Genomic DNA, 25425 nt, shown 5'->3' with positions numbered 1-25425 from the left:
AGCAGCTATTGGATAGATACATGGATTACAGTACAATTATATAGTGTAGATTTATTTGTTCTTAAGGGCAGCATGGTAGCATTGTGGATAGCACAATTGCTTCACAGCTCCAGGGTCCCAGGTTCGATTCCGGCTTGGGTCGCTGTATGTGTGGAGTCTGCACGTCCTCCCCGTGTCTGCATGGGTTTCCTCCGGGTGCTCCGGTTTCCTCCCACGGTCCAGGGATGTGCAGGTTGGGTGGATTGGCCATGATAAATTGCCCTTAGTGTCCAAAATTGCCCTTAGTGTTGGGTGGAGGTGTTGACTTTGGGTAGGGTGCTCTTTCCAAGAGCCGGTGCAGACTCAATGGGCCGAATGGCCTCCTGCACTGTAAATTCAATGATAATCTATGATTAATCTGGGACAAAGGTTCGGCACAACATCGTGGGCTGAAGGGCCTGTTCTGTGCTGTATTTTTCTATATTCTATGTTCTAGACCCTGTGCAGCCAAACCCAGAGAGAAAGGAATTGCCTCCCACAGTATCAGTGTGTTCAAAAGCCTATCCAGACTGAAAGTCACAATAAAAAATTAAGATGGCTAAATCTGTTGGATTGAGTTTATGATAGAAGCTCGTTGTTTAGAATCATTATCTTTGTTCAGTGTACTAATTTGGTTATTATTATTTGCAAGTTTGTATAGTCAAGAGTTTTTTTTGGTGTTTCAATTTAATCTTGGGTGTCCTGTTGCTTATTTCCTCACCCTTGGTTCATTCACACATAATACGCTCTAAATTATCAGGCTTGGCCAGTATTCTCTAACTGGGATCATAACACGGTCGCACAGTGGTTAGCACAGTTGCTTCACAGCTCCAGGGTCCCATGTTCGATTCCTGGCTTGGATCACTGTCTGCGGAGTCTGCACGTTCTCCCCGTCTGTGTGGATTTCCTCCAGGTGCTTTGGTTTCCTCCCACGGTCCAAAAATGTGCAGTTAGTGGATTGGCCATGTTAAATTGCCCTTGGGTTTGGTGGGGTTACTGGGTTACGGGGATGGGGTGAGGGTATGGTCTTAAGTAGGGTGCTCTTTCCAAGAGCCAGTGCAGACTCGATGGGCCGAATGGCCTCCTTCTGCACTGTAAATTCTATGGAAAGGAGAAAGTGAGTGGAAAGTAGGATTATGGCAATTTGGTTTATCATCTTGAAAGTTGTTGGTTTATTTGGCATCTATATTTCGATAATTGATTCTGTTAAAGACTCAGACATACTTAAGGTTTTTCTGTTATTGCCGCTACTCTTTAATTTTTGAATGCATGATAACTTATTTTGTTTTGACATTTAACTCTTTTTGGTCTTTCAGCTATTAGCAGTTTCTTCAGACCTTAAAGATATTTGTGATTACTATTTTGATGGAAAAGGGAAGGCTTTTCGGCCCATGATTGCGGTACTAATGGCGAAAGCATGCAATCTCCACCACAGCAAGAGCAGGTGAGTGAAGTAAATTTTGTAAATCGTTAGTTGAACTAGAGAACTCTGACTTGGAGATGTTGTCTGGGGGGTGGGGGTTACTAATGCTTGTCAGGGGGATGGGGGTTACTAATGCAAGCACTTTTTTCCATGTTATTTATTTGTGTTCTCATGCAGGCACACACATTGATTGCATTTCCCAGCCACGCTAATAGATTCACAATGGCAGTGAAGGAGGCATATTGGTGCATCAAGTCCATGCCGGTTGTCTGTAGAGAGAGAATGCATGCCTGCATTCCAGGCAGACCTATCCTCCATTGCATCCGCTTCATTAAACTTCTCTGTTACTTCACCAAGAAGTTCCATTAGTCAAGCAAAATCTGCCATTTACAAATCCGTGCTGACTCTCCATTAACTCAAACCTCTGCAAATCCTGTTGACTTTTCTTTTTCCCCTAATTAATGCTTCTAAAATATTACAAACCACCAATGTTAAACTGACCAACCTGTATTACGAGGAATGTCTGGATCTTCTTCAAGGGGTGTGACATTTGCTATTTTCTGGCACCTCTCCAGTATCTAGGGAAGGTTATGGTAAGTGCTTCTGCTATCTCCAGCAACCTGGGCTGCATGCCATCTGGACCATTCACTCTAAGCATAGCCAGCCTTTCCAAATCCTGCTTACTATCAGTTTTCATCCTGCACATTTCCTCTACCATCTCAGCTTCTAACAATATTTTATCCTTCTCTTCTTCCTTAATAAAGATATACAAAGTACTGAGTATTCTGCCTTGCTCTCTGCCTCTAAGCGTATATCACCATCTTTTTAAAATAGAACCCCTGCATAAAGAAATAGTGAATTGGCACTTGTACACTGAAGTCATCTTTAAAATTAAAATGATGAAATGGCGATTTATAACACTGCACGATTGCTTATCTCAGGCTCTTTTTTTAATGTGTGGTTAAGTCACCATGTTGCTGTGTAACTTAATTGATGCAATTCCAGCTACTACTCACTAAATTCTTGACATGCATTGATCACAAGATTTTAAAAAGTGTGACGGGCAGCACGGTGGCCCTATCTGTAGCCCACTGCTGCCTCGTGGCGCTGAGGACCTAGGTTCTATCCCGGCCCCAGGTCATTGCCATGTGGAGTTTGCACATTCTCCCCGTGTCTCTGTGGGTCTCACCCCCACAACCCAAAAGATGTGCAGCGTAGGTGGATTGTCGCTTAATTTGGAAAACAAAATGAATTGGGTACCCTAAATTTATTTTTAGAAGTTTGACAAGAATGTATGCTTCCTTTCTGAGCACTGCATAAGTCAGTGGTATGGTTAAATAATTTCACCAAAATAGCCCAGAATGTAAATCTGCAGGGGAGGTCTATTGGTGAGTGCAATTAAGGGTAGTTAAGTCATAATATCTTGCACAACTACATTTCAGTGGCAGAAAAGCTCAAGTCCTAACAGAACTTTGTGTGTTACTTTTGCATATATTGAATGCCATCTTCCCAAGAAGTATCAGTTTTGATAAATCTGATCCGGTTTGTCATTTTCTCACACGGTCAACATCGCAGTATTAACTTTTATTGTTTTCTCTCCCATCCATCCATTCTATCTAGGAAGCTTTTGAAAAGCCAACATTCAATAGGCATGATTGTAGAGATGATCCACACTGCTAGCCTCGTACATGATGATGTTATTGATGGGTCAGACACCCGACGGGGCAAAGTTACTGTGAATAAAATCTGGGGAGAGAGAAAGGTGAGTGTGACTGCTTTGGTCATAAGGAATGGTTCACATTCAAAACATGAACAATTACAAATCATTAGGAACAGGAGTAGACCATTTAACCCTTTGAGCCTGTTTGCCACTTAGATCATTTCGTATCTGTTGCCCTGTAACCCTTAATACTACTGGCTAACAAAAGTCTAGCGATCTCTGGTTTAAGATTAACGATTGACCTAGGATCAATTGTAATTTGTGCAACAGTTCAGCACCTTTTCCACCGTTTGCAGGTATTTTTTCTCCTAATTTCACTCTTGAAAGATCAGGCTCTAATTTTCATACACTGCCCTCTAGTTCTCAACTATTCAACCAGCAGAAATAGTTTCTAGCTACCCCATCTGTTCTTCTTAATATCTAACTTTTAGATTCCAGGGAATATAACCAAACCTATTTTAATGTTGTCATAATTTAGCCCTTGAAGCCTAGGTATCATTCTGGAAATTGTTGAAAAGTCATGCTGCTGTCTCTCCAATGCCAATTTATCCTTTTTAAGACATGGTGCCCAGAACTGGTAAATATACTCAAGTTCTACTTCCTTGTATTCTAATCCTCTGCAAATAAAGACCAGCTTTTAGGAGCTGCTTTTTGATTGTAAGACAGGAGCAGAATTAGGCCACTCGGCCCATCGAGTCTGCTCTGTCATTCAATCATGGCTGATATTCTTCTCAACCCATTCTCCTGCCTTCTCCCCATAAACCCCTGATCCCCTTATTAATCAAGAACCTATTTATCTCTGTCTTAAAGACACTCAAAGATTTGGCCTGCACAGCCTTCTGCGGCAAAGAGTTCCACAGATTCACCACCCTCTGGCTGAAGAAACTTCTCCTCATCTCTGTTTTAAAGGACTGGCCCTTCAGTCTGAGATTGTGCCCTCGGGTTCTAGTTTCTCCTACTAGTGGAAACATACTCTCTACATTCACTCTATCTTGGCCTCTCTGTATTTTGTAAGTTTCAATGAGATCCCCCTTCATCCTTCTAAACTCCATTGAGTACAGACCCAGAGTCTGATTGAGGTGTACAAGATTGAGGGGCATGGACACGGTAGATAGGGAGCAGCTGTTCCCCTTGGTTGAAGGGTCAGTCCATAGGGGACACAAGTTCAAGGGGAGTGACAGGAGGTTTAGGGAGGATGCAAGGAAAATCCTTTTTTTTTAAACTCCGAGTGTTGACGGTCTGGAATGCACTGCCTGAAAGGGTGGTAGAGGTATGTTGCCTCACATACCTCAAAAAGTACCTGGATGAGCTCTTGGCATGTCATAACACTCGAGGTATGGCCCAAGCGCTGGTAAATGGGATTAGGTAGGTAGGTCAGATGTTTTTCAAGTGCCTGTGCAGACTTAATTGGCCGAAGGGCCTCTTTTAAACAGTGATTCTGTTTTCTTTGGCAAGCATGATTCTGTTGCCTTGCTTTGTCCATTTTAAATTTTTCTATCCTCCTCTTGAGCCAAATATATTGTATTCATTCAAATGACTAAGTCAAGCTGTTAACAACCTCGATGCAAGTACCAGAAAGTGTGAACAACATTTATCTTGACATAGCATACCCAGAAACATTTAAATTCCTAGTTACTTTAAATATACAGATTTTGCTGGAGCATCTCGAGGCTTGCCCTATTAATGAGACCTGTTTGCACACATTTAAATTTTTACATTTATGCTCCCAAAGTTACTGGAGGTACAAGGTGGTATGTAAGGGCAACAAGGGCATATGTAACCTTGGTAACCAATAGGAAAACGATCTATCTTTAACCAGAGATAAACAGGAAGGACCGATGGGCGGCACTGCCGCCTCACAGCACCAGGGACCCATGTTTAATTCCACCCTTGGGTGACTGGAGTTTGTACGTTCTCCCCATGTCTGTGTAGGTTTCTTCTGGCTGCTCTAGTTTCCTCCCACAGTCCACACGTGCAGTTTGGCTGGATTGGCCATGCTAAGATTGCCCCTTAGTGTCTAGGGTTGTGCAGGTTAGGTTACAGGGAAACGGACATGGATAGGGTGCACTTTCGGAGGGTTGGTGCAGACTCAATGGGCCGAAGGATCTCCTACACCGTAGGGATTCTGAGATTCTATGAAAAGGAGGCTGGATTAAGAGAGTGAATTAAATGTCAAATCAGGTTCAGAAAATAAATAGAAAGAAGGGAAAAGACAAAAGTAAGTTTTATAAAGTATTTATTTTGTATTTAGTACAGGAAAACATTTATTATGGTAGGCACTCAACACATTGCTGATGGGATTGAAAAACAAAAACCTCCCACTTGCCTAATTGTGTTTCCCAGAGCAGAGTTTTATGTCCAGCCCTGAGTTCCGGAAACGAGCGATAACCTGGCAGCACGGTAGCATTGTGGATAGCACAATTGCTTCACAGCTCCAGGGTCCCAGGTTCGATTCCGGCTTGGGTCACTGTCTGTGCGGAGTCTGCACATCCTCCCCGTGTGTGCGTGGGTTTCCTCCGGGTGCTCCGGTTTCCTCCCACCGTCCAAAGATGTGCAGGTTAGGTGGATTGGCCATGATAAATTGCCCTTGGTGTTGGATGGGGTTACTGGGTTATGGGGATAGGGTGGAGGTGTTGACCTTGGATAGGGTGCTCTTTCCAAGAGCCGGTGCAGACTCGATGAGCTGAATGGCCTCCTTCTGCACTGTAAATTCTATGATTATTGATACTGTATCAAATGTGTTTTTTTCCTTGCTTCTATAGTGAATTTTCATTGCAGGCTATTTTGGCTGGAGACTTTGTTCTCTCTGCGGCATCTGTGGCCCTTGCTCGCCTTGGTAACAACACCGTAGTATCCATTTTCACTCGAGCAATTGAAGACTTGGTACGAGGTTAGTTTAAAATTAATTTCAAATCATAAAACAGTCTGAACAGTTGATGACTTGTGAATTAGTACTTTTTTATCTTCATGTTTAGGAGAATTTATGCAACTGGGCTCCAAAGAAAATGAGAATGAAAGATTTGTGCATTACCTTGAGAAAACATTCAAGAAGACTGCAAGTCTCATAGCAAACAGTTGTAAAGCAGTATGTACGTTCTTGAAGCAACTGGAATTGTGGTCTGTTGATAAATTGATAAATTATGAAATGTATGATGTAGTGCACCTCATTGCACAAGGTTTCAGAGGCACAGCTTGATTTTTTTGCAAGGATTGAGAGATTTGTTTTGGCTTAATAGCTGCTATTAATCACTTCAAAGGTATCTTTTCCGTTATGTTTCTTTTAAGAAGTGTTCAGGAATGAATTTGTACACTTAATAGCTACACTCTATCTGACCTGAAGTCTTAAATGTTTTTACTTTCTGTTTTTATTCAAGATTGACATAGAGATTGAATTTTGTTCACTTTTTTAGTTACTGATTTCATATAGATTTTCTTTAAATTTTCTACCCTTGCTGCTTCATTTTGAGGGTACTACGTTAATGGTGGGTTTCAGCTTTACAGGTAGAGGTAGTCTATGGTATCTGAATTGGTCATTCTTCATAGAAGGGCCTTGTTAGTGACACTGTTTATTCATAGGTGAGCCTCAACATGTACTGAAATCAGTGGGGGTCCAAAACATTCTTTGTAGCTTCAGTGTGTTGGACTAATTGCAGCAGTCCAACTGTAGCTATGGTTTACATTAATTAACTCAACCCAGATTAGGATCTGAACTGGTCTGTATGATGTTATACCTCTTCAGAGGCTATGTGTAATGTGCTATTTTAATTTGAAATTTTTGTAAAATTTATATACTAAAGACCATGTTCTGGGCTGCAGGCCAGTATGATTCTAAATAAGTGCACAAAATGGATCAAGCTTGTGAAATTGAGAGTTGGCATGTTTTGTTGCTCGAGTTAGGTCAGTAAAATTTGATCCAGGCTTTGAAAATCCAAGACTTTTAATTTAATAGGTGTTTTTTTTTCTTAAAAGGTCTCCATACTTGGTAACTGTGATCCAGATGTCCAAGAAATTGCTTACCAGTATGGAAGAAATGTCGGGATAGCTTTTCAGGTAATGTGCAGATAATGTTGTCTATTATGATTTTCCTGGCACAAGCGAGCCTCCTGTAATGTCTTGCTTTAAAAAAAAACTGTACTTGTTTCAGCTGGTAGATGATGTGTTGGACTTCACCTCCTGCGCAGATCAATTAGGAAAACCTACTGCTAATGACCTGAAGCTTGGATTGGCAACAGGCCCAGTGTTGTTTGCTTGTCAACAGGTACTGTAGACATCATTTATAAATATAAACTGTAGAACTGTTTCCACAAAAACAGAAAATGTTATTTGACTGCAGTAAATTTTCCAATCAGTATTACTCTGGAGAACTAAGTTTTTAGAGGGTGATTTTCATCTGACTATAAAAGTGTGCAGTGAATATTATCTGCAATAAATATTACATTCTACAATATTGTAACTGGAATTTGAACTACAATTGAATCTGATATCAAAGAAAGACTTTGAACACCTTTTATGGTCACAGGACATCCCAAAGTACTTTACAGATAATGAATACTTTTTTGTTGACGTATAGTCCCTGTTGTAGGGGTAGCACAATAGCACAGTGATTAGCACAGTTGCTTCACAGCTCCAGGGTCCCAGGTTTGATTCCCGGCTTGGGTCACTGTCTGTGCGGAGTCTACAGGTTCTCTGTGTCGGCGTGGGTTTCCTCCCACAGTCCAAAGATGTGCAGGTTAGGTGGATTAGCTATGCTAAATTGCCCTTGGTGTCCAAAAATGGTTAGGTGGGGTAACTGGGTTACGGAGATGGGTTGGAAGTGTGGGCTTAAGTGGGGTGGTCTTTCCAAGGGCCGGTGCAGACTCGATGGGCTGAATGGCCTCCTTCTGCACTGTAAATTCTATTCTATAATGTGAATACAATGCAGCTCCCCACATCGTTTCCAGAAACAGCAATACGAGAATAACCAGATTATCTGCATTTGAGGTATATAGTCCAGGGCACTGGAGAGACATCTTCTCTTCAAAACCATGACATCTTTTTAAATCCACTTAAGACACACACGGTCTCAATCTGCCTTCTCCAATAGGGAAGCCCTCACTTGATGAAGACTTGGCCTTTTTATTGTGATCTAATCGTGAAGTGGGATTTAAAACCCACAACCAGAATGCTACCAGTTGACTCATGGCTGACACCTATGATTTTTTTTTTTAGCATTGCCAATCCACCTACGTTGCACATCTTTGGGATGTGGGGGTGAGAGCAACAAAACACAGGGAGAATGTGCAAACTCCACACAGACAGTGACGCGGGGCCAGGATCACTGCTGTCTGAAATGGCTTGGAAAGCCACTCGCTTGTACCAAACTGCTGCAGAAGTCAACAAGAAATGAACTGTCTGTCTGACCAGGCATTGACCCAAGCTCTAGAAATGGCAACAGCACATCCAGCCCTACTGACCCTGCAAAGCCATCCTTCGAACATATGGAGGCTTTTGCCAAAATTAGGAGAGCTGTCCCACAAACTAGTCAAGTAGCTTTTGTTTGCCCTAGCAATTGAGCCGCTGGCCATTGTGCTGAGGTTGTCCACTAGATGGGTATCGTACTATTTTCCAATGAACCCCCCCGCCCCCAGGAGGGGAGCTGATCTGCAGACATTGCTGTTTTCATCCAGCCTGAGCTAGCTTCCGTTATCTGGGAATCCAGGTGGCTCATGATTGGGCCTCACTCCATAAACTTAGATTTTGCTAGCATGATGGGAGGGGGTGAAGGCCGACTTGAAAAGGTGGGATGCCCTCCCTCAGACCTTAGTGGGAAGGGTACAGACGGTGAAGATGAATATTCTCCTGAGGGATTTTGTTTTTGTTCCAGTGTCGCCCAGTCTGTCTTTTTGCAGGGTCAATAAATTGATATCTACTTTTGTTTGGGCTGGTAAAACCCCTCAGGTTCTAAGGATGTTTCTGCAAAAGGATAGGCAGTCAGGGGTTGGCACTACCTAATCCACTATGTTACTATTGGGCAGCAAATACTAAGTGCAGGGGTGGCTCAGGGATCTGGATTCAATATGGGGGCAGATGGAGGAGGGTTCAAGCATAGGGTCGCGTTTGAGGACTTGGGTTACTGCCCACTCCTGTTTTCCCTGAAAGATTCACTTTGAGCCCGGTGATGATAGTCATTCTGAGGTTTTGGAATCCGTTTTGGCAGCATTTTAAACTGGGCTCCATGTCACTGTTGGTTCTAATTTTCAGGAACCATAGTTACTGTGCCGTCAGGCTTGGATTTATCGTTCAGGGCATGGGAGAGGGTGGGGTTGGGGAGGTTTAGAGACATTGTTTCTGGAGGGTAGGTTCGTATGAGTTTTGAGAAGCTCCAACTCCTAAGAGTGAATGTATTCAGATATTTGCAGGTTTGCGACTTTCTACGTAAGGGGCTTACTCATTTCCCCTGGCACTGTCACCCTTGCTCTTGAGCAGGGTCCTGTCCTTGGTCGAGTTAGGGGAGGGTACGATTTCTGATATTTATGGGCAGATGTTTTCAACGCAGCAGGCTTCATTCATTGGAAAAGGTAATAGGGAAATGGGAGGGTGAACTGGATTTGTTTTTTGAGGGGGGGGTGAGGGAGTGGAGTGAGGCTCTTCGCTTCCTCATTGTGAGGTTAATAATAATAATGGCTTATTGTCACAAGTAGGCTTCAATGAAGTTACTGTGAAAAGCCCCTGGTCGCCACATTCCGGCGCCTGTTCGGGGAGGCAGGTAGGAGAAGCTTGATGCAGTTCAAGGAGGTAAACGGGATGCACCTGACCAGGGCACATATGAGTGGGTTTTTCTAGGGTGTGGAGAATAGGTCTGAACTGTGCTTTAGGAGGCTGGCGAATCATACACGTGTTTCGGTGTTGCCTCAAGCTTGCTGGTTTCCGGTATTGACACTGTCAAAGATTTGGGATATTCTGCTGGAGCTGATTTGGGGGCCATTTTTGGAGTATCGGACTTGCCAGTGCTGCAGACAGGGACGAAGGCAGATGTCCTAGCCTTCACCTTGTTAATAGCCCGGAGACGACTTCTGCTTGGGTAGGGGTCTCAGCCTGGCAAGGGGACTTGATGGAATTTTTGTGTCTTGAGAAAAAACAAGTATTGCATGAGGTGGGCCATGGAAGGGCTCTACTCAAGGTGACAGCCTTTTATCTTTTTCGGGGAATTGGTTATAGTCAACTGTTGGGGGGGGTCATTTTTTGGTACGGTTTAGTTTTCTTTATGGGCAGCGAAGTGGGCTTTGGCTGGGTGTACTTTGTATACTGTTACTTTGTTATAATCTTTTGATTTTAAAAAAACCCACAATCTTCCAAACTGAAAATTGTGTCCATCGTGTTTGGCCTTAGTACGGTGGTGTAGTTAATGGGAGAAGCCAGGGGCTGAAGCAGTCCGGTTCTGGAGTATCAGTTCAGTTTTAATCTAAGAGCAGCAAAGCAGTTTAGTTAAAGATTATGCCTGTGAACAGATAGGTTTATGAAAATGTTCGCAGTTTAACAAGCACGAACCTGCAAGCTGTTTCCTGGAGGATCTCTCTCTCTCTGGTTTATCCAAGACAGCAAGCTGTTTTCCTGAATTGGCTAACTGTATTTAAGTGGATTTTGACTAGAGATGTCCAAAATTGCCCTTGGTGTTGGGTGGGGTTACTGGGTTATGGGGTAGGGTGCTCTTTCCAAGAGCCGGTGCGGACTCGATGGGTCGAATGGCCTCCTTCTGCACTGTAAATTCTATGATAATCAGCCATGATCTATGAGTTTTGCCCGAGTGGAGATAAAAGATAGCAATTAAGAATTTGTGTTTAATTGTCATTGTTAATTGTAAGATATGTTCTTTCTGGTAATGTTAGTAATAAACTTTGTTTTAATATACCAAATCATCCCTACTTGTGCATGTAATCACTCCTGGACCAAAGTAACTTTCCTCAGTTTTATAAATGAAATTAAATCTTGGGGTTTTTGAGCGGTATCCAAGCAACTGTTGGGCTCTGGCCCAGGATTGTAATAAAATTGGGGACTCTCTACCGGGATTTAAAAGTATAATTCCTTGTGTGACTTGGGATTATTGAATTTAGAGTGAGAGAGGAAATGGTGCTTTCTTTCTGGTGTTGCAGTATAAGTGGGGAGTGACTTTTGAAATGGCTCTTTCAATTGCAAACATTTCTTGGGTGTGGAAGAGATCAGTCGGGCTGGTTTACAAAGGGTGGCTAAAACAAATCTTTTTGGTTTGGCAGTTGGGGTCTGGTCTGGAATGGTAATATATCATTTCAAAATACTTTAGACACTAAATGCCCTCCGTGCTTTCCACCAAGGCAAAAATGCTAAGGCTGACATCTAATGTAGTTTATATCCTTACTTATAAACCCAAAATGCTGATGGCCAACTTTTAATGGGCTTTGAAGAAATACATGTGCAAAAGTCACAAAGATCCAATCAAAAATGCAAGGGAATGCCTTACGGTATTTTACAAGTGCAGAAGGTAGAGCGAGAAAGAGAGTTAACATTTTGAGTCCATTGTGACTTCTTTGGAAATACGACTTCAGAGTTCTGAGTCATTTTGGAATGTTAACTCTTTCTCCACATATACTGCAAAGTAGTCCCTTGGAATCAAACAGCAGAAGCAGCATGCGGTAGACAAACTTTGTTTGTCCCACAAAGGATCATATCAAATCTCTGCAGTCCTGCCACATCCAGTCATGAATAGTTTGGTAAACAAACAACGAACTGGAGAAGGAGGCTTTACAACATTGGGAGAACCCAGTAAAGAAGGCTGAAGCATGCAACCATTTTCAGCCAGATGCGGTGAGTGGATGATCCATCCCTGCTGTCAAGGTTTGCAGCATCACAGATGCCAGTCTTTAGTCAATTTCATTCACTCCAAGTGATATAAAGAAACAGCTGAACGCACCAAATACTGAAAAGGGTATGGGCCCTGACCGTTCCAGGAATAGTACTGAAGGCTTATGCTCCAGAACTAGCTGTGCCCCATGCCAACCAGTCCCAGTATACACCTACACCACTGGCATCTACCCGGTATAGCACAAGTATGTCCTGCCCACAAAAAGGACAAATCCAATCCAGCCATTTACATACCCATCAGTCCACTCAATCATCAGCAAAGTGATGGACGGTGCTGTTAATACTATCAAGTGGAATTTAACTGAGTGGTATGTGCTCAGTTTAAATTCTGCCAGAGCCACTTTGAGACAGAGTAGAATGAGGTGTGGTGAGAGACTGCACTTATAGGCAGCATTTGGCTTGTTTGGCATCAAGGGGCCCTAGCAAAACTGGTCAGTGAGAATCGGGCAGAGCACTCCATTAGTTGGAGTCATACTTGGCTGCACTCTTTCTCTCCTCTTTCCCCCCCCCCCCCCCCGCAAGATGGTTGTGGTTGTTGAAGGTCTGTCGTCTCAATCCCTGAACATTGGCTGCAAATGTTTCTCAGGTTAGTGTCCTCAGCCCAACCCATGTTCAACTACTTCCCTTCATCATAAGGTCAAAAGTGGGGATGTTCGCAGATGATTGAACATTGCTCAGTACCATTGAATAGTTTCAGATATTGAAGTAAGATATGCATTCATATGCAGCAAGACAACATTCAGACCTGAGCTGACAAGTGACCAGTAACATTTTTGCCATACAAGGGCCAAGCAATCAACATCTCCAACAAAACAATCTGACCATCTCTTTCTTCTCTCCCTCCTCCCCCCCCCCCCCCCCCACAACCCCCTGACAATGCTTACTAACATCCTGGGGGGTTACCATTAACTAGAAACTGAACTGGAGCAGGCATAAACTGGTAGGCAACGGCTTAGTGGTATTGTCACTGGACTGGTGAGCCAGAGACCCGTAATATTCTGGGGACCCGGGTTCAAATCTAGCCATGGGAAATTGAATCAGTTAAATATCTAATGATTACCATGAAACCATTGTCAATTGTCATTAAAACAAAAACAGCTGGTTTACTAATGTCCCTTAGGGAAGGAAATCTGCTGACCTCATCTGGTCTGGCTTACATGTGACTCCATTGTGGTTGACTCTTAAATGACCAGCAAGCCACTCAGTTGTGTCAAAACTGCTACAAAGTCTAAAAGGAAAGAAACAGGAACGAGCACCTGGAATCGACTGAGGCACCAGAAACGACAATTGCAAATCCAGCCTTGTCGACCCTGCAAAGTCCACCGTACTAACATCTGGTGCTTGTGCCAAAATTGATAGAGCTGTGTCTCACTGGTCTAGCAACAGCATTCACGGAATCATACCTCACAAAATATCCCAGACACCACTATTGCCATCCCTGGGTATGTCTTGTCTCAGGAACAGAACCAGCAAGGTGGTGGCACACTGGTATATAGTCGTGCGGGAGTTGCCTTGGCAGTGCTCAACATCTGGGCCCCATGAAGTCTTGTGGCACAGGACAAACATGAGCAAGGAAAGCTGATGATTACCACGTACCACCCACTGTCCCCTGATGAATCATGTTGAACACTACTTGAAGGAAGCATTTAGGGTGGCAAGGGCACAATGTATTTGGGATAGGGGACGTCAATGTCCCATCAACTAGCTCGATAGCATAACTACTGGCTGAGTCTGAAAGGGCATAACTGCTAGACTGGGTCTGAGACAGATGGTGAGGAAACAGAGGGAAAAATATACCAGACCTCCTCACCAACCTGCCTGCTGCGTATTCATCTGTCCATGACTGCATGGGCAAAGTGACCAATGCGCAATCCTTGTGGAGTCGTAGTCCTGTCTTCACATTGAGGATGCCCTCCATAGTCTTGTGGCACTACCATTACGCCAAATGGGATAGATTCAGAACAGATCAAGCAACTCCAGGCTGTGCATCCATGAGGCACCGTGGATCAGCAGCAGCAGAATTGTACTCAGCCACAATCTATATGCTCAGCATATCTCCAAATCTACCATTACCACCAAGCCAGGGGATCAACCCTGTTTAAAGAAGAGTGCAAGGATAGCACCAGGCATACTGAAAAATGAAGTGTCAACCCAGTGAAACTACAACACAGGGCTACTTGCAAGCCAAACAGCATAAGCAGCAAGTGACAGTGCCAAGTGATCTCACAACCAACTGATCAGATCTAAGCTCTGCAGTCATGCCACATCGTCGTGAATGGTAGTGGGAAATCAAATAAATCACTGGAGGGGAAGGAAGAGACTTCTCCAGTGTAACTACAGCACTGGCATCTACCTAGCGAAGTAGGAAATTGCCCAGGTATGCCCTGTACACAAAGCAGGACAAATCCAACCCGGCCAGTTACCCCTCGGTCTACTCTCAACCATCAGTAAAGTGACAGAAGGGGTCATCAACAATGCGATCAAGCAGCACTTAGCAATAACCTGCTCACTAATGCTTGGTTTGGATTCCGCCAGGGTCACTCAGCTCCTAACCTCATTAACGAGTTGATTCAAACATGGAACTAAAGGGCTGAACTCCAGAGGTGAGAGTGACTGCCCTTGACATCAAGGCAGCATTTGATCAAGTATTGAATCAAGGAGCCCTATCAATACTGGAGTCAATGGGAATCGGAAAACACTCCACTGGTTGGAGTCATACCTAGCAGGAAGATGGTTGTGGTTGTTGGAGGTCATCTCAGTCCTGGGACACCACTGCAGGAGTTCCTCGGGGTAGTGTCCTAGGCCCAACCATCATCTTAAGACACTTTATCAATGACCTTTCTTCCAACATAATATCAGATGTGGGGATGTTTGCTGATTTGATAGCACCATTCGCAACTCCTCAGACACTGCAGCAGACCACCACGTGCAAATGCAACAAGACCTGGACAATGCCCAGGCTTGGGCGGACAAATTGCCTGCCACTTGCGTGGCGTGAATGACCATCTCCAACAAAAAGAGAATCAAACCATCGTCCCTTGACATTCAGTTGGCATTACCAGCACTGAATCCTCCACCATCAACATCCTGGGGGATACCATTGACCAGAAACTGAACTGGGCTAGCCATATAAATACTGTGGCTACAAGAGCAGTTCAGAGGCTCAAAAGTCTGGCAAGTAACTCTCCACCTGATTTCCCCAAAGCCTGTCCACCACTTACAAAGCACAAGTCAGGAGTGATGGAATTGCTTGCACGATTGCAGCTCCAACAACAGGAAGCTTGACACCATACAAGCAAGGCAACCCGCTCGATTGGTAGCCCTTCCACAACTATTCACTCCCTCCTCCACTGACACACAGGAGTGTCAACCATCTACAAGATGCACTGCAGAAACTCACCAAAGGTCCTGAGGCAACACCTTCCAAGCATACAACCAGTACCATCTAGAAAGGACAAGGACAGCAGATGCATGAGAACACCACCACCTGGAAGTTCACCTCCAAGTCACTCACCATTCTGTCTTGGAAATATATCACTGTTCCTCCTTCCACTACTGCTGGGTCAAAATCCTGGAACTCCCTCCCTAATACCACATTGGGTGTGCCAATGGTTCAAGAAGGCAACACCCCATCACCTTCTCAAGGGCAATTAGGGATGGGCAACAAATGCTGGCTTAACCAGGTGGAGGCTGGAATTCTGCAGTGAGTAACTCATCCCCTGACTTCCTTGTCACCATACACAAGGTACACATCATGGCATAATCTCAATACTGGAGTCAATGGGAATCGGAAAACACTCCACTGGTTGGAGTCATGGACTCCTGGTTAAAGGAGAAATTGTTGAGTGATTGTCTTTAAGTGACATTAGGAAGCACTTAATTTATAATGGGGAGTAAAAAAAAAACTGGAATAACCTCAAACCTTTTGAGCACTGAAATTTAAGGCCAAGATTGATTAAATGAGGATAAAGGGATGTGAATTATTTGGATAAATGGAGTTGGGGTACAGATCAGCTGTGATGCAATTGTTGATTTTAGGCATCTCCCTCTTGCAGGTTTCGTGTGCACAATTGGAATCTCTAAACTCTACTGAATTATAATAAACCTACAGCCTAGGACAAAACACATTTCTAGATTCCAATCATGTCTAGATTTTGTGCTTTCAGGAATTTGAAATGCAGCAAAGATTTATGTTCACCACAAAGATGCACAACTAACCCTTGTTAATCAGCAAGCCTCAGCCTCATTAACCTAATGAAAGCCTTGGAGTGGATCTCAGGCGGTGTTATATTGCAGCAGGTATTGAAGACCTACCACACACTCGCAGTCCCAGTAATCTAAACTGCTAGCAAAAGAACGGTTGAAAGCCTCCCATAATCTGTGCCAACTATCATTCTTCAAAGATTTAATACTCTCCATCTGCCATCATGACAACACTAGATACCAGGGTCAAACAGGTAATATCAGTTCAGTGTAGTGCAAATTATATATTTAGCATAGTGTGAATGGAACCAAATAATGCTTAAATGTTGCACTTAAATTTCCCATTTAGTTTCCAGAATTACATACCCTGATAATGAGACGCTTCAGTGCGGATGGTGATGTAGATCAGGCCTGGCAATATGTACAACAGGTAAGAAAGAAGCAAAACACTAAAACAGTTAGTGTCTGAATGTGGGTTATGTTGACATGGCTACATGTTTGCCCAGTACTTAATTGCTCTCCTGAATAACTAGTTTGTGGTGGTGCTTCCACCATTGCATCAGAGAATTCTAGGATATTGGTCCAGAAAGGATGCAAAAATTCTCTGTCCAAATCAGCACCAAATAATTTGAGAAGCGGGGTGGGGGAGGGAGGAGTTAAAGACTATTCAGTGCTTTAATCCTTCGCTCTAATGAATAATGCTGTATTACGAAGTGGTATTAATTTTCGATACACACGCAGAAAATACTGGACAATCTCGGGTCAACACAGGTGGAGAAGATAGTCAAGAAGGCATACGGCATGCTTGCCTTCATTGGCCGGGGAACTGAGTAAAAAAAAATTGACAAGTCGTGTTGCAGTTGTATAGAACCTTAGGCCACACTTGGAGTATAGTGTTCATTCTGGTTGCCACACTACCAGAAGGATGTGGAGGCTTTAGAGAGGGTGCAGAAGAGATTTACAGGATGTTGCCTGGTATGGAGGGCATTAGCTATGATGAGGGGTTGAATAAACTTGGTTCTCACTGGAATGATGGGAGGTTGAGGGGCAATCTGATAGAGGTCTAAAAAATTGAGGGGCATAGTCAGAGACTTTTTCCCAGGGTAGAGGGGTCAATTACTAGGGGGCAGAGGTTTACGGTGCGAGGGGCAAGGTTTAGAGGAGATGAACAAGGCAAGTTTTTTTTACACAGGGTAGTGGATGCCTGGAACTCGCTGCCGGAGGCGGTGGTGGAAGCAGGGACGATAGTGACGTTTAAGAGGCAAATACATGAATAGGATAGGAATAGAGGGATACAGACAACGGGAGTGTAGAAGATTTTAGTTTAGACAGGCATCATGGTCAGCACAGGCTTGGAGGGCTGAAGGGCCTGTTCCTGTGCTGTACTTTTCTTTGTTTTTTTTTGTCTGACCGCATCTGCGGAGAGCAAATGGAGCTAACTTGAGTCTGGATGACTTGTCTAGTCATCAAGCTAGAGAGAACTGGAAATGGGGTCAGATTTACACTGAGTGGGGGGCATGGAGCTGGATAGGGGGCCAGCGACAGGTGGAGATAGACAAAGATGTTGAGGACAGAAGACAAAGCGTGTAAAGGTGATTAAAGGTCAAGAAGGCTGCTGATAGTGGCACAGATTAAAATGTGTGAATGGCCGAACATAAGTTGAGCAGTGTGTAAAAGGGTAACCTGCTGAGATTACCTAGTATTTTGTTACAGATTCCTGCATCCATTTTAATATTTAATGTCACAAGTAGGCTTACATTAATGTATTGTCCACATGTACCATGGTGTCCTGTGCTGACAATTTAGCAATGAGCTGACCTGTTAATCTTCATTCTGTCCCTTCATGTGTTGCTAACTATATAGCATCCATTAGTTGCAGACCAGTCTTTCCATCGTTGTAGTCAGAATGGTAGCCTGCTGACTCAGGTTCTTCCAATTTCTCATTAACACTTCTCCAGAATCTGACCAAACCCTGCTCATCATTTCCATCTTTAATTCACACTACATCTGGGGTTCTCCAATACTCTCAACTTGCCATTATCACGAATCAACATAATCCATGTAGTCAGTGATGGCATCCACCTGCCATTGACACAGAACAACTGCATAACCTAATTTCATCCATCCTTGATTTTCTTAGCCTGGAGTGAATGATCTAAAAATTAGTAAAGCAGTAGATCAGTGTGCCACTTGTTCACCCGTGAATGGGCAGCACGGTAGGAGTTGTTAGCACTGTTGCTTTGTCAGTGCCAGGGTCACATTCTGTGTAGTCTGCGTGGGTTTCCTCCAGGTGCTCCAGTTTCCCCCCACAAGTCCTGAAATATGTACTATTAGGTAAGTTGGACGTTTACCCAAACAGGCGTCGGAGTGTGGTGACTCATTACAAGTAGGCTTACATTAACACTGCAAAGATTATTGAAAAGCTTTGAGTTATAGATAACAGAAAAGGCCCTTCAGCCCATCGCATCTGTACCAGACAGAAACAACCACCCAACTATTCTAATCCCATTTTCCAGCACTTGCCTCATAGCCCTGTATTTGATCACAAGTGTACATCTAAATACTTAAATGTTAAGAGGCTCTCTGCCTCTACCACCCTTTCAGGCAGCAAGTTCCAAACTCCATCCACTCTGGGTTAAAAAGTTTTTCATCTCATCCCCTCACCTTAAACCTATGCCCCATGGTCATTCATCCATCCATCAAGAGGAAACATTTCTTCCTGCCTACTCTATGCTCCTCCATTTTATACATCTCAGTCATATCTCCCCTCAGTCTCCTCTGCTCCAAGGAAAATAATCCAAGTCTATCCAATCTCTCCTATTAACTAACTTTACAACCCAAGCAACATCCTAGTAAATCTCCTGTACCCTTTCCAGTGCTACCACATTCCTCCAATGTGGATTTCAGAACTGCCCACAGTACTCTAGCTGTGGCCTAACCAACATTTCATACAGTTCCAGCAGAACTTCCCTACTCAAACTCTATGACTCAGTTAATAATGGCAAGAGTACCAAATGCCTTAACCACTATATCCACCTGCTCTGCTACCTTAAGGGACTGGTGTACATGCACACCAAGAGCCCTCTGATCCTCAGTGCTTCCCAGGGTCCTGCCATTTATGATGTATTCCTTTGCTTGTTTACCCTGCCCAAGTGCATCACCTCACACTTATCTGGATTGAATTCCATTTGCCACTGATCAGCCCATCTGGTCTATACCCTCCTCACTATTTACCACCCTGCCAATTTTCATATCATTCGCAAATGTACTAGCAACTCTCCTATATTCAGATTTATTTATATAAACCACAAACAGCAAGGGCACCACCAATGATCCCTGCAGGACCCCACTGGACACCCCTCAACCATCACCCTTTGCTTCCTACCATTCAGCCAATTTTATATCCAATTTGCCAAATTTCCTTGGATCCTACAGGCTCTTAGCCTCACTAACAGCTCCCCAATTGGGACCTTTATCAGCCTTGCTGAAGTCCAATAGACTACATGAAATGCATTTCCCTCATCTACACTCCTGGTCACTGCACAATAATTAAACACTTTAATTACTTCACCCTTTTAATGTTCAATACTTGCAAAGAATGGGGATTAATGGGTGTTTCTCTGGTTGGCAATCAGTAGCTAGTGGTGTCCCTCAGGGATCAGTGTTGGGCCCACAACTGTTCACTATTTACATAGATGATTTGGAGTTGGGGACCAAGGGCAATGTGTCCAAGTTTGCAGACGACACTAAGATAAGTGGTAAAGCAAAAAGTGCAGAGGATACTGGAAGTCTGCAGAGGGATTTGGATAGGCTAAGTGAATGGGCTAGGGTCTGGCAGATGGAATACAATGTTGACAAATGTGAGGTTATCCATTTTGGTAGGAATAACAGCAAAAGGGATTATTTAAATGATAAAATATTAAAACATGCTGCTGTGCAGAGAGACCTGGGTGTGCTAGTGCATGAGTCGCAGAAAGTTGGTTTTCAGGTGCAACAGGTGATTAAGAAGGCAAATGGAATGTTGTCCTTCATTGCTAGAGGGATGGAGTTTAAGGCTAGGGAGGTTATGCTACAATTGTATAAGGTGTTAGTGAGGCCACACCTGGAGTATTGTGTTCAGTTTTGGTCTCCTTACTTGAGAAAAGACGTACTGGCACTGGAGGGTGTGCAGAGGAGATTCACTAGGTTAATCCCAGAGCTGAAGGGGTTGGATTATGAGGAGAGGTTGAGTAGACTGGGACTGTACTCGTTGGAATTTAGAAGGATGAGGGGGGGATCTTATAGAAACATAAAATTATGAAGGGAATAGATGCGGGCAGGTTGTTTCCACTGGCAGGTGAAAGCAGAACTAGGGGGAATAGCCTCAAAATAAGGGGAAGTAAATTTAGGACTGAGTTTAGGAGGAACTTCTTCACCCAAAGGGTTGTGAATCTATGGAATTCCTTGCCCAGTGAAGCAGTTGAGGCTCCTTCATTAAATGTTTTTAAGATAAAGGTAGATAGTTTTTTGAAGGATAAAGGGATTAAGGGTTATGGTGTTCGGGCCGGAAAGTGGAGCTGAGTCCACAAAAGATCAGCCATGATCTCATTGAATGGCAGAGCAGGCTCGAGTGGCCAGGTGGCCTACTCCTGCTTCTAGTTCTTATGTTGTGAATGCAGGCTTCATCTCTGCCACCTAGCCTTAATTTAACCCTTTTAGTTTCAGTAGCATTCTGGTGGAATCAGTGCTGCAACATTTTTTAATGCATAATGTATGCTTAGTCAGGATCTTTCGCCCCCTGACCGAGTGCACCCATTATCCCTACCTTCAAATGTGCTGATTTTACCCAGCAGTCTGGTAGAATTACAAAGACCCTCCCTTGTCTGAAATTTACAAGTCAAATTATGCAGGCTCTGATTATTTCATCTGTCACTGTCCATCAGTGACATGGTTTGGACATAGAGACCAATGGCATTGATCTGGATAAGGTTCAGCTTTGAATATTGAAGCAGCATCTATCCAGGCAAGTGGTTCTAGCAGGTGTCACAATCAAATGGTAGGTGCAGTCAATAAGAGCAAGTTCAAGCAGCTGCTGTCCAGTTTAGCAAGGTGGTAATTCCACAAATCATTATCTTGGAGGGGATTTGCAGCCTGTGGGTCACTGTTAGCTATTAAGTACAAGACGGCGAACATGAGGGCCAGGACTGAGCTTGGTTTTAAGTCTTAAGTCCAGCACTAAATTATTAAATTCTGTTTCATAATTTGCAAGGATGCAATTTAAGTCAGCCTTAGTAAAGAATCCTTTTAAGAACATGTAGAAATTTAGGGTTATTTTACACCAACTTTAATAGATCCCTAAATTAATACCCAATTCATTTTTCCAATTAAGGGGCAATTTAGCGTGGCCAATCCACCTAGCTTGCACAATTTTAGGTTGTGGGGGCGAAACCCATGCAAACTCCACACGGACAGTGGTATATATATATATATATATATATATATATTCTATCAATTCTTGAATCAGATTAATGCATGCAAAATATTTAACTGACCATGTTTTCCCTCTAGAGTGACGGTGTTCAGCAAACGTGCTATCTTGCACATCAATACTGTCAGGAAGCCATTCGACAGATCTCTATGCTACATCCTTCACCGGAAAGAGATGCCTTGATTCAACTTGCAGAAATTGTATTAACGCGGAACAAGTGACGTCTTCCACTTCAGGCAACAATTGTGACTGCAAATAAATACTTCAAATAACTTCAACTCGTATCAAGAATTCAAAGTTGAAAGGCAGGACTTCAGTGGGAATTTTGTTTACATTTTGGACTAACCATGTACATAAAGCCTAAACATGACCATTGTACAACTACATTTATGAAAGAATCTTGCAGTCCATATGAAGTAACTTTTTATATACCGAGAATGATTTATTATAAAAGGCTGTACATACAATTGTAACAGGTTATATACAAATTAAAGGAATGCATTTTCAATTTTAACAGTTGAAGAAAATGAAGTCACAATGTTAAAGCTTCTTACAATCATAAGGCAGAAGTTAATAAGAAAACCTCTTGCATGTATGGCCTCCATAATGTCTCTTCAAAGTGGACATTTTTAAAAACAAATTTACCTGCCATTTTATTTGTACATAATTTTGCTAAATCAGAGCACAGCTTCCAGAACAAGAATAGAAAAAATGTGGTACAAGAAATTTTAGCAATCCTCCAAACAGGACACTGCATTTATTGCCTTCCATATGCCCTTTAGTACCAGGACAAAATATGCCCATTGCTGCTCTATTTTCAAATTTCAGAATAGGATAGTTTCTTGGTTTCTTATTAGCTTCAACACTTGGAAGCATGAATCGCAAACAATTGAACTGAACATAGGAGAAACACAGCTGAACACTGATTCTATGGAGATTGGGGCTGTTTGGCCTGGAATTGCTGTTTTAAATACATGTAATAACCCCTTGAAACAAATTATACTTTTGTCTTCCAAAGCAAACAGGGAAGCATAATTGATAAGGCCTGAGCCACAAGATATATCGAAAGTAAAATCTGTTCAAGAAACTGACTTTGTACAGTAGAATTGTCTGTATCTAGTATAGAACATAGCTAATAAATCATAAGGTGTTAATTGGATTAATATTCTAATGGTTAGTAAATCATTTAATAAAATTTACCAGCACTATACAAAGCCAATGATCCAGACAAGTTCCACTGTACAAATGAACTGACAACATAGCAGACTACACTTTGGTTCACTTTGTGACTACAGATGATTTTTTCATTAAATTTAATCCATATAAAATGTTTAACCTGTTAAGTACAAATCAACAACATGTACTCTGATTAGAAGACACCCAAGCCTCATCCACAAATGTTCTTTAGACTCATGTGACCGTTCATGAGATTACAAATCAGTGATGCTCACAGATTAACTGAAAATTACAACATATTGGAAGCATTTTAGGTTAAAAATGGATTGGCTACAATACATAAATTTGTGTATTTTATGCATGCTATCAACAAGCACTATTTGTATTTTAGGAATGACCATAAGTCTTAAGAAAATTTGACCAGCACTTGCATTTTTATTGTGCCAGTTTGAACTTTGTTGTATTTTCAGTCGAACTGTGTCAGTTTCCATGCTGAACGCAAAAATAATGGCACCCTTGAAAACCGAGAAATCCTCCCCCCAATTAACCCACATCCCAAAATGCTTAGACTGGCCAATGATTAAAGAGAGCTTGAAGAAGCCATTTGTTTGCTTCAATCCACATAGTGCATGATGGGTTCCACATAATTTCCAGGAAACAAACCAGTAACTCCATTAATGACCCCTTCATACCAGCCATCATCATTCTTCTTTATCACATAAATGATTGAACCCTCCATGAAGGACAACTCATCTTCTTTATCCTTTGAGTAGTCATATATTGCCACAACTGTTGAAAAAGCATAGCAGGAGATGACATTCAGTATGGTCTTCTGCGCAACCACCATCTTAAACCCAATGGCATATTAAAAGTGATGGAAAAGATTTAAAAGCAGTTGTCAGCACAATACAAAACAACCTTTAAATAGAAGTCAGCCCAATCAATTACAGTAAGCAAAACTTGTAACTGCTTTGGTGATGGACTCTTGTCTGTTTGCAACTGAAATCAGAATCCTCTTACTGGATGCAGAATTAACATTCAAATACATGTACAATTGTCTACAACACCCACAGTTCAAATTTTAAGATGTTCATCCCAAAAGGTGAAGATAAGTATTCATCAGTGGACACAACAAGAAGTCTTACAACACCAGGTTAAAGTTCAGCAAGTTTGTTTGGAATCAATAGCTTTCGGAGCGCAGCTCCTTCATCAGGTAAAGGAGCTGTGCTCCGAAAGCTAGTTATTCCAAACAAACCTGTTGGACTATAACCTGGTGTTGTAAGACTACTTACTGTGCCCATCCCAATCCAACGGCAGCATCTCCACATCATCATCTGAGGTGTTTGGTGGAGTTCCAGTGGATACATGGGTGACTTAAGGCTAATCTGCACCCACAAGGTTCTGCTACAAATAGGGCAGGGCATCACATGATTCTGTTTTGGCTGCCTTGCTGTTTCAGGATTTCTTGTTCAAGGAGTTTTCTCCCGTTACGTGCTCACTTTCAAAAGAGGATGTAGTGCTTTATTTGATTGTACTGGGTTCAGCAACCTGAGCAAGTTTATCTCAGGACTTGAAGTTGATATCAAAACTATTAAAGACCTTCCATGGCCTTTGACAGCCATGAGAGCACATCCGAAACTCAAGCTCTCCATAAATGATTGTTCAAGTATCGGGCACTAACCAGATGACCAGCCCAACTTATGTTTGGCAGGTGTCTGGTATTTTGTCTTGCTATGTTATCTTGAGCTCCCAAAGACAGCTCAAGCGAAAAAGGCTGAGCTTCTTGAAGTCATGCATATGTATAGCAGAGTGAACAGGTCTATTGCACTATGGATTTGCAGTTTCGGAAGCAGTCTTACTCCTTGTTCCAATTATGGCATGGCTTGGGTATCATAAACCAATGGCGACAGCTTTAACAAGTTACCATTTTAGGAGAGGACAGAAGGACAAAAACGAACATTGGAACACTGAATCCACAAAATTCCAAATGAAAGGAAACTAAAAATGTAAGCAAAGAGAAAAAATAAAAATAAAATGTTTTAAAATATATGCAGAGATGGGAAATGATACAGAAACTGAAGTACTCTATAAAACTGAAATCCACTCAGGCTTCCAAAAACGTCTGTTGGTTACTTTTGACCTGAACATAGTCCAAAGCCACACAGATCAAGAGACCATAAAAGTTACATATTCTATGCCAGAGTCCAGCATCTACAGATGCGAACAGTGTTCTATGTTTTTAAGAATACAATGCAGAAAGTCATATTTGTCAGTGTCATTTCTTCAAATGCAGGCTAATTCTATTTCCCTAGATATTTTTATAACTTTCTTTTCAAAGACCTAATCAGTTCCATTTTAATTGTCCCAACCTCAGTCAATTTGTGCTAAAGCATTCTTTGTCTTAATCTTTTACAACAAAACCTAAATTACTCATTTGTTCTCCAAGAGCCCCGTTTTGCTAACCAGCAAAACAATTACCTTGCTAAATTTTGGAAGCTAAAGATTCCTTGAACAAAATGCCATTTCACAATCTCATTTTTGGCA

The 25425-nt window shown here is 42.5% G+C and overlaps 2 protein-coding genes and 1 long non-coding RNA gene across 8 annotated transcripts in view; 1 reads left to right on the top strand and 2 right to left on the bottom strand.

Moving 5' to 3' along the window:
• Positions 1-1339: 1339 nt before the first annotated feature.
• Positions 1340-22219, top strand: LOC140406608 (all trans-polyprenyl-diphosphate synthase PDSS1-like). Of its 2 annotated transcripts, XM_072494610.1 has the most exons (8): positions 1340-1462; positions 3062-3203; positions 5940-6051; positions 6137-6246; positions 7131-7211; positions 7306-7419; positions 16588-16668; positions 21786-22219. In XM_072494610.1, the coding sequence occupies exons 1-8, from the start codon at positions 1410-1412 to the stop codon at positions 21924-21926; spliced, it is 834 nt and encodes a 277-aa protein (XP_072350711.1). In that variant the 5' UTR covers positions 1340-1409; the 3' UTR covers positions 21927-22219. The 2 variants fall into 2 exon arrangements, with proteins under 2 accessions (XP_072350711.1, XP_072350712.1); XM_072494611.1 differs by lacking the exon at positions 16588-16668.
• LOC140406609 (uncharacterized) lies at positions 3011-7306 on the bottom strand. The gene is made up of 2 exons (XR_011939209.1): positions 6193-7306; positions 3011-3187 (listed from the first exon to the last, which is right to left on the bottom strand). It is a non-coding gene; the product is annotated as an uncharacterized lncRNA (long non-coding RNA).
• The window catches only part of LOC140406607 (abl interactor 1-like), a 60682-nt gene continuing 57379 nt past the window's right edge, over positions 22123-25425 (bottom strand). For all 5 annotated transcript variants that reach the window (XM_072494604.1, XM_072494608.1, XM_072494609.1 and 2 more), the window contains one exon: positions 22123-23670. In XM_072494604.1, the coding sequence (XP_072350705.1) occupies positions 23495-23670 (176 nt within the window). In that variant the 3' untranslated portion in view covers positions 22123-23494. The remainder of the gene's footprint in view (positions 23671-25425) is intronic.

Source organism: Scyliorhinus torazame, unplaced genomic scaffold (genome assembly GCF_047496885.1).
Source record: "Scyliorhinus torazame isolate Kashiwa2021f unplaced genomic scaffold, sScyTor2.1 scaffold_709, whole genome shotgun sequence".
In the NCBI taxonomy this organism is placed as follows: domain Eukaryota; kingdom Metazoa; phylum Chordata; class Chondrichthyes; order Carcharhiniformes; family Scyliorhinidae; genus Scyliorhinus; species Scyliorhinus torazame.
The sequence above is the reverse complement of the archived record's forward strand: the minus strand, read 5'-3'. Positions and strand labels throughout refer to the sequence as shown.